Source organism: Spea bombifrons, chromosome 5 (assembly GCF_027358695.1).
Source record: "Spea bombifrons isolate aSpeBom1 chromosome 5, aSpeBom1.2.pri, whole genome shotgun sequence".
Lineage (NCBI taxonomy): Eukaryota > Metazoa > Chordata > Amphibia > Anura > Pelobatidae > Spea > Spea bombifrons.
The window spans coordinates 49,813,098-49,826,802 of record NC_071091.1 but is presented as its reverse complement, the minus strand read 5'-3'; the positions used below and the strand labels follow the sequence as shown (position 1 = coordinate 49,826,802).

Sequence of the window (13,705 nt, the reverse complement as noted above, 5' to 3'; positions counted from 1 at the left end):
CACAATAAAAGCAACAGGTGGAAAAAAGGTAGGGGTTATTTGTGTTGGAGGGAGCATGGCGTAATCCTATGGTACATCAAAAACATATATAACCCCTTCTGTGCCAGCTAATATCCTCTTAATACAGTGCTAGGTATGACATTATTGCCTACGGTAAAACTTGCCAACAGCTTAAATCAGTGGTCAACTTGCATTGTGATAATGAAGAAATAAAGAAATGGAGTCTACTTCCTTGCACTGATTAGAAGGTATTTGATTAAACCAACATTAAAAACCGCTGCACTCTGCTTTATTCATGACTGCAGAAAAGGATATTTAAACATATGCAAGACATCAATTGTATTAGAAGCAGTGTTTAACCATTAAAGAGCCTTGATTATCCTTCAGTTTTGTGAGTGCAATATAATAAGTAGGAATGGGTTAATTTTTTGCCACAGTACTTCACTCCTCTGTATGCATTCATGCTAAGCCTGTCATGTGTATTGAGTGTTCATCGTATACCATACGGTTGCGTATTTTTGATTTGCGTTTATTAGATTGCACCAAGCACACTTTATTGCCTGTTTGTATAACGGAGTTGTACATATATTCAAGGCTGTTTAAGGTTTCTGTTATATTCTGTAAATACATAATACCTTTGTATTATTGGATTCATAGCACTGGTGGTGTACTATACGAAGAAGGATATTTGTTAATGACTTATGGTTAGAGGTGTAAGTGCACAATCGTTATGTCAGTCCAGCACAGTTTATTTAATTGGTTGTTATATTATTAGATACTCGAAAAAGAAGTGGCCTGGTGAGCTTGGAGCTTTTATTCTAATTGGCACAGCACCTAAGCTATTACAAACCAAGATGTAATGACTGGTTAGGATGGCAACAGATGGCAAATATTTACACTATCTCTCTCCAAAATAAAATTCCTGTGTACAAGCCATTAAATGATGTCTCAAATATTGGCAGCTACCAAATTTGGATTGCTTGAATTGGCAAAACTTACAAATAAGGGAAACATAATTTCAATTTGCATGTGTAGCATTTAATAACTACTACTCGCGTTGCACAAATTGCTTTCACTGCTGCCTCTGCTAAACAAAATGCATAATTGGTCCTTATGACATCATATGTTACTGTACATTGCAGTATCATTACTGACACATGGTCCCTACTGCAATTCCAGTGGCCTTAAGTCACAAGGGAGCAAAAGGTTTAACCATATGTATGTGTTATTATGATCCACTCACTGCATATTACCTAGTTCGGCCATACTGTTCCCCGGTTTTAATTTTTTTCTTTGTTGGAGGGTTACATATAAAGTTTTGTAATACCGTATATTCCGGCGTATAAGACGACTGGGCGTATAAGACGACCCCCAACTTTTGCAGTTAAAATATAGAGTTTGGGCTATACTCGCCGTATAAGACTACCCCTCTACCCAGTATACAACAACCAGCCAATCACGGCAAGCGCTGTACCTTACCGGTGATTGGCTGGTTGTTGTATACAAAGCCTGCTTGGATTGGGTGGGTCAGCTCTCCCTAACATACGTACACACCAGCTTACAAACACACATATACACATACACTGCCCTTACACACACCTGTCCATACACATACACTGCCCATACACAGACATATACATACATACACTGCCCTTACACACACACACACATATATATATATTTACACATACTAACATACGCCTGTCCATACATACACATTTATACACTGCCCTCACCACACACCCCTGCCTTTACACACGGAACATATATATATATATATATATATATATATATATATATACACACACCAGCTTACAAACACACACCTGACCATACACATACACTGACCATCTCACACCAACATATAGACACATACACTTACACCCCTTTCTCCCCATCTCTTACCTTTCTCATCTTCTTTCTTCCATCCAGTTGTGGGAGCGTGAGGTCTGTCATTTCAGACCTCTGCTTTACTGCTCCCTCATCACTACGCACCGGCAATTGATGCTGAGCGCCGGGACATGACGTCATCCCCGCGCTCGGCATCAATAGCCGGCGCGTAGTGATTAGGGAGCACGGAAGCCGAGGTCTGAAGTGCCAGACCTCGAGCTCCCTGATGTTGGGCTAGTTAGAGGGAGGTCGTGATCTCCCCAACCAGCCCTGCTCATCGGGTGCCCGCTACCTCGGCCTAGGGGAGGTGACTTCTTCACTCGCCCCTCCCCTAGAGATACGTGATTCTCCAGTCCGGCTCGGTAAGTACAGTAAGTATACCTGGCGTATAAGACGACCCTCGACTTTTGAGAAGATTTTTTCGGGTTAAAAAGTCGTCTTATACGCCGGAATATACGGTAATTCTATATTAGAGACTACAGTAACGGATAAGGCCATGGGTAAGTGATAAGAGACATAAGGTTGTAGTTAATGGTGTATATTTAGAAGAAGGTCTTACTAGTGGACTACCATCTGTATTTGGGGCCTATACATTTTCATATTTTTATTAGTGATGTTACATATGGTAAGGTATGTATTTTTGCAGATAATACAAAGGTCTTAAACAGGGTAGACATTCCTGATGGAACAAGCCATTTCTGATTTTTTTTTTTACAATTAGAAATTTACAAAATTAAAATTACAAGTAAATCAATATTTTTGTCTGAAAATTAATAAAATACATTAGAGCAGAAGATAAAAAAAAAACAAACCTGTTACAAGTTCTCTGATTTCCAGATCTGTGGTCTTGCGAAGTAGTCGTACTAAAGCTGGGATACCGCCACAGTTTTTTAGGGCAATTTTGTTATCGTCGTTTGCTTTGCCATAAACTAAGTTCCTCAAAGCTCCACAAGCACTGCGATGAACTTCTGTCATCCGATGATCCAGCAGATCAACCAATAACTGAATCCCACCTTGTCTTCTTATCTGAAATGTATATATATATGAATAAAAATTAACTAGAGAAATGCATTAAGAAATTATGACATCAACCTATTATCCATAATTACAGACAATATCTATTAAGGTTACTTTCACGTGTTTTTTTTATTTATGTGCACAGAAAGCGAAAATTGTACTATTGGTATTTTTATAACACCAAACAAGAAAACTGATGATGATGTTCATTATAGTATACAAAGATATGAGGTAACAAGATCAGGCTTGCAGTCAGTCCTTACAGCACAATGCATCATTTGTCATGTACCATTACCTTGTGTTTCCAATACGATGCATTGTGAACTCATTGCTGCTAAAGTGTTCCAGACTTCCATGTTGCTATATAACTAAACGCAACCTGCCTACACATAATACTGTCCTCATTATGACTGTCAAAATAAGCCACATAGTCAAGATTTCAACATTTAAATTGAAATAGATGAATTAGCCCCTCTGTCTTTTATGCCTTCCAACCCCCCACTCTTTTCTCATGAGCCAGTGAAATAAATCACAGTCTAGTATGATGTACGATTGGGTTACTGTAGGGCATTTCGGTATAGAACATTATAGGCCAATTAAAGTCTTATATGTCCTTGTGCCTCAGGCATTTCAGGCAAGTAGCACAGGGGGTGCCCCGTCACTTGGTGTGTTAAAGCTCTCTTATTTTTGCAATGAGGATAAGTTAAGTTAAATTACCAGATCTCAATTCTAGTCAGTGGTATAGATGCTTACTGTAAATGCTACCTGTTTCAGACTCCTTTTTTATCCATAGCGGTTATTAGAGTGATTTTTTTTACATATAACAGCATTCTGTCATTTTTTATTAGCCAGCACTTGGAATAATAAATGATAAATCAATGAAGAAACACAATTAAACACAAGTTCAATATAGCATCTATAAATCTTACACTTATGTGAAGTGTAGGTGTGTGTGTGTGTGGGGGGGGGTATTTCAAAGGAGGAGAAAGGTTAGAACAAGGAAGGATGTAATATAGAGGATGTAATATAATGAGGTTTTACTGAGAAAGGTGGTAGATAAGTGAAACAGCCCCTAGCAGAATAGGAAAAAACAGTAAGGGAATGTAAACATGGGCACTGAGCTATCCTGAATCTATGATGAGACTAAGGACCGATGGTTTTTATATCAGGAAAAAATGGGCAGACTAGATAGGCTAAATGTATTTTTTCTGCTGTTAAATTCTATGTTTCATTTTACATATTAACTACCTCATTCTATTCCCCATGGCCTATATTGTTTTCCTCTGTTATAATGTACTATAATATTTGTGTTTAATGAGCCAAAATTTTAATAAACCATAAAGCTTACATTTAACCTGTTACATGAAAAACTTCACGACTATATCCACTAAACTTGCTTTACTTCAACCTTTCATGTTTTTGTCTGGGAACAACGTTGGAAGTGATTCCTATGATTATTTTGCCCTGCCAGTGTGCTCTCCTGCCTAGTGCCCTGCCAGTGCACTTCCAGTCCTCCACCAGTTCAGCTACAGAGAGCCCTCTCAGTGTGTCCAGCACCCCATCAGTGGGCTATCCATGTGTATTCTGAAGATCCCTATCCAGTGTGCTTTGAGGTCCCTATCCAAGTATGAGGTGCCAATCTCCTTTCCTAGTCAGAGGTGCCCGTTCCTGCCATGTATCCTGCCAGAGGGCTTCCTGCCGTGTGCTAGGCTTTCCAACTGGTTCTACTGACAGCCTGTATCATGGTTGTGCCTTGTTCTGCTGTATTAACCAGTCCTGCTTCCTGATCAGCCAGCATTCATCAATATACCGTATTTGCTCGATTATAAGACAAGGTTTTTTTCAGAGCAAATGCTCTGAAAAATACCCCTCGTCTTATAATCGAGGTCGTCTTCTAATCAGACCTCAACATGTCCGCTGGGGCCATGCTGCTTACCGGGCTTTGGTTGCGAGCAACAGGAAGCTAGTAGAGTGTCACATAACTCTGCCTCCCCCTCCTTCCTCTGGGGGCGGGGCCAGATAAGTTGCTCGCACAGCCGGGCCCCTGCAGAAGTCTTCGAGTAAGAGATCTGCAGTTCAGGTAAGGGGGTGGGGGAGGGTTTTTGTGATTAATGTGTGAAGTTTGTGTGATTAATGGAATGAATGAGTATTTAAATGTTTGTGAATGAGTGTGTGTGTGTGTTAGTATGGATGTGTAAGGGGGGTGGTGGTAGCATAGCATAGGGAGGCTGTACTCAGACTCCTATCATCCCCAGGTTCCATCATGTACTGGCTGCCTTGGCTTGATAGGAGTGTGATTGCTGTTAGCAGTTCCACCATGGGTGTCTACCCTGTTGCAGACCTATGTATCATCTGCAAAAATACATACAATGAGTTCCCTTTGTAATATTGATAATAAAAATATTAAAAAGTATGGCTCCCAATACTGATCCTTGAGTTACCCCACTAGTAAACAAAAATGTCATTAAAGGAAAGCACATAATCCCATAATCGTATTGCCCAGGTGATGGTGTCCTATGATACCAGTCCTCTGTCATAATGCAGCCACTGGAATTTTATAACATAGTGGTGGTCAAGACTGAAACTTTTAAAAAATCCTGATTTAATAGTTTATTTGCCCTATAACAATCTTCCAAAAAACAGTTCTGCAAACTTACTTTGAGTGACAACATAACTGGTGATAAAATGAGCAATAATTTCAATATTACTATGAATATGTGGTGCCTGAAGAAAACCAGTGCTATCTGTGAGATCCATAATCTTGCTGCATACTTTAAATCTCACCTTACAATTGCATTAGAATAACTGTATAAAACAATTTGAGACAATGTACTTAATCTCATATATGAGAGGTATAGGATTTCAAGTTCTTACTTGGATTATAGTCTTCACCAAGGGCTTTGAGAACTACAGGGTAGACATTTCTAATGTTGTAAATAACTATTATAGCTAGAAACGGTTCATTTTAACAGAATATCTTCATAGATGTACAGAGGCCCTTTATCAGCAACCTTCGCTCCTGTGTTCCAATGGCACATTGTGTTAGCTAATCCAAATTTAACACAGAATAATTTAAAATGTACTAGAAAAAAAAAGAAGACACTTTAAAGTAGTTTTGTTATGGTCAGATGTAATTTCCTTTTAAGATCTATGCAATGTGTTAGCTATTTTTCATGTCCATATTAAAAGCCTCTTGCAAGGAAAAGATTTATTTTATTTACTGTTTTAAATATTTTCTGCTGTTCAGTAGAAACAGAGGAATTATGCAGATTTGGTGTCATTACAAGAATAGATTAACAGATGTTCATAGATTAGTGCATTCATAGATTAATAAATATACCCACAGACAGCCACAAAAAAGTAGATTAGATTTGAATTATAAAAGAAACAGGCATGAACAAAAAAGAAAATGTGTCTATTGTTCATTTTTTTTTATTAATTTACTGCTGCTATTCTCATATGTAAAGCCAACTGTTAGTCAAGGGAAACAAAATATTCAACCTTAATAATTGTAAGTGTTCAATATATTCAATTTTCTTAACTGCTTTTTTTTTTTACATTAGATACCCCCCCCCCCCAAATGCAGTAGCACTTTCTGAGCTAGGATGACCAGATCTGAGAGAGAGGTAACCTCTAGGCCACTTCACTTGGATTACTATTATGCGACTGGTCTCACTAATGTGCCAGAGCTCTCAGTTGGCTGGCTGGGGAGATTTCTATTGAAACAACTAGTCTTGTTGTACTACAGAGGCCTGCACATTCTGTGTGTTCTAATATGTCATATCCTGGAACTCTGCACAAAAAGATGAGCAACTGAGGGCTAATTAGCCTTGTGTAAGAAAAGCTATAGATAAATGATGTGTGTAAGACTGCCACTGCACTGTATATACCAATGTCAGAGAGGCTGTCCTTAGCCATGCTAGTAAATAACAATTTTGGTTCTCACTGCAGACATAAAAACATATAAACCTTCCTGAAAGAATACAAGTCCCAGAATCTGGCAAAAATCAGTCAAGATAATGGCAACTTCTGCAAGGTTGCCTACTACCATGCAGTAGTAGTCAATTTAATAATTAACTACATGGATTACAAGACAAGAGTTAAACAAACCCATCTTCTTGTAGTAAATAGCAACACAATACCTTATCTATGTGAATTAAAATGCTTATAGTACGTAGTCAGAGAATGCCCTGTTATCTGTGCATGTTAAACAAACAAATTATGACTATGCACACTGTCAGTAACTCATACCATGATAAATGACTGCTTAAGCTGTCAGTCAGTGACAGGAATCCTTCCATTGATTTCACTGGAAATACTTTATAGCCACTGACTGATAGCTTAAGCAGCCAATCGGTGGCAAGACCTTTCAGAAGAAAGACCAGTTTTTACCATGGCTTTTTTATTATTTTTGTTACTTATTTTCTTCCATTTTGAAAGGATGCATATTAAAGTTGACTTTATTAAAAGTTAAATTGGTGAGATACTTTTTTTAACTTTAAAAACGACATTGTTTTAGAATATTCTTGGATCTGTTTGTTAGGAGCTGCATTTCCAAGTTTATTACTTTATAATCAATAGTTTAATTAAGTTTTATGCAATGAATAAAATATACATGAAAGACTACAAATACTTGATGTTGGAAAGACATTCATATCATCCAGAGATCTTCCTTCCGTCTTATTTCTTTTGATCAATCTTTTACAATCACTTGAAGCAATCATTCTTTAAATTATTTGATCAGGAGCTTTTGTTCCATCTAGTTATCTAGATCTTGGTGTAATATGCACAGTTCTTTTATATATCACAAAATTTAACAACTCTATGAAAAAAAAGTTTCAATTAGATAACAGGTATGCTGGCAGCTAAAGTATGTTTATTAATTCAATCCTTTAGTGGCGGTGCATCAAAGACTGAAAATAATACTTTCATGGCAATTTAACCATTGTTACTCAAACATTTACTGGCATACTTCTGCTGCAGATGAGTTTGCAACTTGCCATTCAATTTATTTGGCAATTATAATTTAATCAGTGAAAAAATAGAATGTCTTGATAAAAAATATCTATTCCAAGTATCCAATTTGGAAAAATGATAAACTCTTGGAACAACTATGAAAAAGAAACAATCATTATTTACAAAAAAAATAATGTATTATTATGCATGTAAGCAATTACTAATGACCCGATCATAAAATAACAGTGTAGGCATGGACAGCAATAGTAAAAATATAGGAAGCACTGCTTATGATACAAGCTTAATCACTCATACTGATCATGTGCAACAAGGAATATAAAATATATATCTAGACTGGTCAGATATACACGATAAAGCTGCCATTGGGCAAAGATACATCAATGGGCAAGAATTTTACAACGTCACAAAATATAATCCCCCCAACTGCTTTGCACATTTTCAGTAGTGGTCTAGGTATCAAAAGAAATGGGAAACGCACATTTTGGTCGGATTCACAAAAACATTGTAGCCAAGCATGGATTTCTTAGGGAGCTGTACAAACACTTCAGAATTCCAATGAATACATTACCGCAGTTGGAATAATTCACACAACTCCTAAACTTACAATAAATGTTTCCATCAAGTCTAATTGCAATTTTGTTTGATGTAATAAGTATCTACACATAAACTTTTTCCCAGTGAAGGGGCAAAAGAAATTGAACCAGGATTCACTATATGGACAAAAACAATTGGAACACCAGCCCATACACCAACAGGGACTTTTATCACTTGCGTTATAAATACATAGACATTACTATGTAGTTGGCCCCCCCTTTTGCAGCTATAACAGCTTCCACTCTTCTGGGAAGGATTTCCACAATATTTTGGAGTGTTTTGGGGAGATTTGTGCTCATTCATCCAGCAGAGAATCTGTGAAGTTAGACACTGATGTTGGACGAAAAGGCCTTGCTCACAATCTCTGCTCCATTTCATACAAAAGGTTTTCGATAGGGTTGAGGTCAGGGCTCTGTCCGGGACAGTCAAGTTCTTGCACACCAAACTCATCCAACCATGAATTTATGGACCTTGCTTTGTGCACTGGGGCACAGTCAGGCTGGAGTAGAAAAAGGCCCTCCCCAAACTGTTCCCACAAAGTTGGAAGCATAGCATTGCCTAAAATGACTTGCTATGCTGAACCATTACAATTTTCCCTTCACTGGAATTAAGGTGCCTAGCCCAATACCATTATCCTTCATCCACCAAACTTTAAAGTTGGCATGATGCAGGTAATGTTCTCCTGGCATCTGCCAACCCCAGACTGCCAAACAGAGAAGCGTGATTCCTCACTCCACAAAACAAGTTTCCACTGCTCCAGAGTCCAGTGGCGGCGTGCTTTACACCACTTGATCCGACACTTGGCATTGTACTTGATGTGAGGCTTGCATGCAGCTGCCATGGACACCCATTCTTTAAAGCTCCCGCCGATGTGATATTAATGCCAGTGGAGATTTGGAACTCTTCAGCTATGGAATCAGCAGAATGTTGGTGACTTTTACGCACCGTGCGCCTCAGCACTCGGTGACCCCAGACTTTCCACAATAATATCACAACTTTTTGCAGTTCTGTGGATTCTAGTAGAATTGATGCAAAAAAACGTCCTGGTTGTGGAATAGTAAAAATATAAAGAACCCTTTCGTAGCACTGGAAGGTAAATGGGTTGGTGTGGATTTATTAGTGCATGAGATGGCAGCAGAGTGATTGTCGCTTTATTTACAAAGTCTGAGATAAATCTATCATGGTCTCTGATAGAATTGTAAGCCCTTTGATATATCTAACTTTGTTAATAGGATGGAAGAGTTCAAGGAAATAATAAAGCTATTATAACTTAAAATTATTTGATCTTGTTAAAATTTTAACTGGATCAGTGATCTATTTTTTATTGGTGTGGCTATACTGCATTGAAATGGATTATACAGCTGTCATGTAATGTACCAAAACTTATCCAAGTAGAACTTACTAAATATATATTTTACTTCCACACTCTCTTTTCTCCCCAATGGCAATAAAAGATGCTGAATTCTTTTGAGGTACTTAAAAGACTTCATTTTTCATTTTATTCCCTTTATTTCAGGTGAATAACTAAAATCATATTGCAGCTTAAAAAAAAGATATGGATCATTTTCAATGTTCTATTCTAACCTCATGATTCCCTGAGGTGTTTTTTGCTTTTGTCTACAATAGTATAAAGTGTACAGAAAAAAGATATATCTTGGGAGCAGTAGTTCTCTTTCATATTAGAAAAGATGATCAAATGCAAATAATAATAGCTACAAAAAAAATCGAGTTTGTAACTTATAATAGAGTCATTCATGACTCAAAGACCAATCCTTCGTGTGAATTGATCAATAAAACAATTTAAAATGTTTTCTAAATAATTTCCCCATTTTCACACTGACTAAATCAGTCATCACAAAAGGGACATATTAAAGAACAGACTTGATGTGATATTCATGTGACATAACATGGCTTCAAGACGGTAGAAATATGTTCCTTAGTAAGGTTCTAAATATTTTATAACGAAGCAGCCTTAAAGGGACAATGAAGTATGCCTCATTCAAATGTTATCACCTAGAAATGTATTTTTAATATTTTGAAAAACACTGTAGTAAAATGGACTACAAAACTCACCCTAATGTGCATTAAAACGATACAAAAATAAAAAATTAAAATGTCCAAGTATTTGAATATTTAGCACACCATATTTTTATGATGGCAGTTTTATTGTTATTTTTATTGATTGCTTTAAACAGCACTGTATTCTGTAGTAGTGTGCAATGGGTAACCAGGGCATAACATGTAATGTATCACATAGCTATTTGGATCTACAGAAAAGAAAATGTAAGGAGGACCCTGCTCAAACGATCTCACTATTTAGGAGGAGGTGGAGGTATATTACACAATACGTGAACGTGAAATGTTTAAGGTGGACAAGCCACATAAGCATACCTGGGAAGCACTACTTCTCAGGGTCTCCTGGTTAACACCCGAATCCACTTCCTGACCATTTCCCCCTTTAATAGGGGTGTTTCCCTCTATGACAGCGGGCATGCCCCCTGATATCAGCGGGAATGTCCCCAATATCAGTGAGACAGCCCACTGATGTCACCGGGATGGCCCACGGCCCACCAACATCAGTGGGCAGTCCTGGCCACATCCCGCAAGGGTAGGCTCTGGGTAGCCGGAGACCAGGAATTCCCAGGTATGCATATACGTGTATCTCAGTTTTAACACTTATTAAATACATAATAATACTGGACTTAAATTATAGACTAACAGTAGAAGTAAGACTGAGAGAGCTGAAGCAGAGGTAAGTGTAAGGAGGGGTGTTAACTTGTTGATTTTCTTAAGTGAGTTTGCCCCGGTGCTGAGACTAAGATCCATAAAGACATGGATGGATGAGTTTGGTGTGGAAGAACTTGACCGGCTGCACAGAGCCCTGGCATTAAACCCCATTGAACACCTTGGGAATGAACTTGAAGATTTTGAGTCAACATCAGCGCCTGACCTCACAAATGCCCTACTGGATAGAAATTCCCACAGAAACATTCCAAAATCATGTGGAATGCCTTCCCAGATGAGTGGAAACTGTTGTAACTGCAAAGGGGGGACCAAGTGCATTTTAGTGTTTACGTATTTGGAATGCAATGTCATAAAAGTCCCCGTTTACGTAATGGTCAGGTGTCGAAATACTTTTGTCCACATAGTCTATGTCTACTTTCACTATCACTATATATTAACTTAAAATAATACACGGCCTGTTTAGAAATGATCATCTTTCAGACACAAGATTTCAAAGATGTGAAAAATAACAAATGGAGCTATGAATTAAATTGTGTTGTTATTAATTTTTATTAGTACCATAAATGCACATAAAATAAAAACCATTATTTGGCAGTATCAACTATACTTCAAAGTAAAGGCACTGTAGTAAAGCCAGACTAGTTTAAACTGATTTTACAACACACAGAAAGGAGCAGTCAAAGCCAAAACCCATTGTGGCTGTTAAAAAATCTGCAACAGATGGCAGAGTATCATTTTCCATCACAACATAATGGTGTTATCGCATAAAGCAGTATAGCTCAATCCTCCTTTATTTGGTGAGCTCATCCAAACAAGTGATGTGTCTTTAAAGCAAAAGAAATTGCTTTGAGGTTATAAATCCTCAGGCTGATGGCAAATTCTTTGTTTTCTGCTTTGAAATGGTTGACTATATACAATTGTCTGCAGAGCTAAGCACTAGATCTTTTCTTTTATAGGTGCGTGATTCACGGTCTTATTTCATATAATTTATTTGGCATCCATGCCTTTAATTCAATAAGATGACTAACTTTATGATCAAAGTATTCAGCAATATGTTCACAGGAACTTTGCCCATAATAATGAAACAAATAATATATTCATATTGTTACATTGCAGCAATGCATAGTAACTGCATACTATATATATAAAAGGAACAGTTAACTGCCCCTAACAGCCCTATTAAAGAAAACATTTAATGTGATGAGCACTTACTTGAGGGAGAAGCTGCAGTTATCCAGCTGTCCTCCTCAACCATGGTTTGATTATTCAGAACAGCGCTCCAGTTGACTTTAGTGAAAATATTTTTCATGCATGTTAACTGGGTTCTGAAGAGACCCTGCCCACAGAGCTCACCGTCCAGAACTGGAGCTGACTGGGGGTAAGTAGATCATGTGCAGGGAGATGTGTTTGGCTGAACGGGTGAGTGTGCAAAGAGGCAAATGCATATGGGAGGTTTACAATACATTTGTAAAAAGGACACAATGGAGATTTAAAGAGACCTCTCGGCTATCATATGCATTAATTTGCATATGACGGCTATAGTGTCTCTTTAACATAAACAGTGGGCTAAATAATATAATCTAACAGACTAAATTAGCCCAGTGTGTAGAATAATCTCTAAAATACGAGATAATGATTATAATGGAAAATAAATGCTCTAAAATAATAATGTATCATTCGTTTTTCAGCACTTGGGAAACTCTTAATCTTGTGTCACAACGACTACATAATTTATTGAGTTTTCTAATTTGATAGACAGACATACAAAGCTAGATTAGAATACCCAGAGTGATAACACAAAAGCCTATTTTGGGCTACTAACATATACTGTATGTATGCATACTTTGCCAAGATGTGTTTGCTTGTATAAGATCATGTGATTTTTTTTTTCTGGAAATCCTGATAGAATTGTATTTTGATTTATATTTATTGATCTTCAAAGCAATTCACATGAAAGACATAGCCCTGCTTAGATTCATCACAGTAATTAGAGGCCCACAAGAACATTTAGCAAGTCTTGTCTGTACTAAATCTTAAAGCTATAATGTATTACCGTATTTGCTCGATTATAAGACAAGGTTTTTTCCAGAGCAAATGCTCTGAAAAATACCCCTCGTCTTATAATCGAGGTCGTCTTCTAATCAGACCTCATTCTGCTGGGGCCATGCTGCTTACCGTGCTTTGGTCGCGAGCAGCGTCTCTGCTACTAGCAGCAGGAGAACAGGAAGCTAGCAAAGTCCTCACATAACTCTACCTCCCCCCTCCTTCCTCTGGGGGCAGGGCCAGAGAAGTTGCTCGCACAGCCGGGCCCCTGCAGAAGTCTGCGAGTGGGAGATCTGCAGTTCAGGTAAGGGGGTGGGGGAGGGTTTTTGTGATTAATGTGATAAATGGAATGAATGAGTATTTAAATGTTTGTGAATGAGTGTGTGTGTGATAGCATGGATGTGTAAGGGGGGTGGTGGTACAGAAGGGACATTTAGTT

The 13,705-nt window shown here is 37.8% G+C and overlaps 1 protein-coding gene across 2 annotated transcripts in view; it reads right to left on the bottom strand.

Moving 5' to 3' along the window:
* Positions 1-13,705, bottom strand: part of CTNND2 (catenin delta 2) — a 396,723-nt gene that overhangs the window by 79,485 nt on the left and 303,533 nt on the right. For both annotated transcript variants that reach the window (XM_053466296.1, XM_053466295.1), the window contains one exon: positions 2,703-2,916. In XM_053466296.1, coding sequence (XP_053322271.1) covers positions 2,703-2,916 — 214 coding nt within the window. The remainder of the gene's footprint in view (positions 1-2,702; positions 2,917-13,705) is intronic.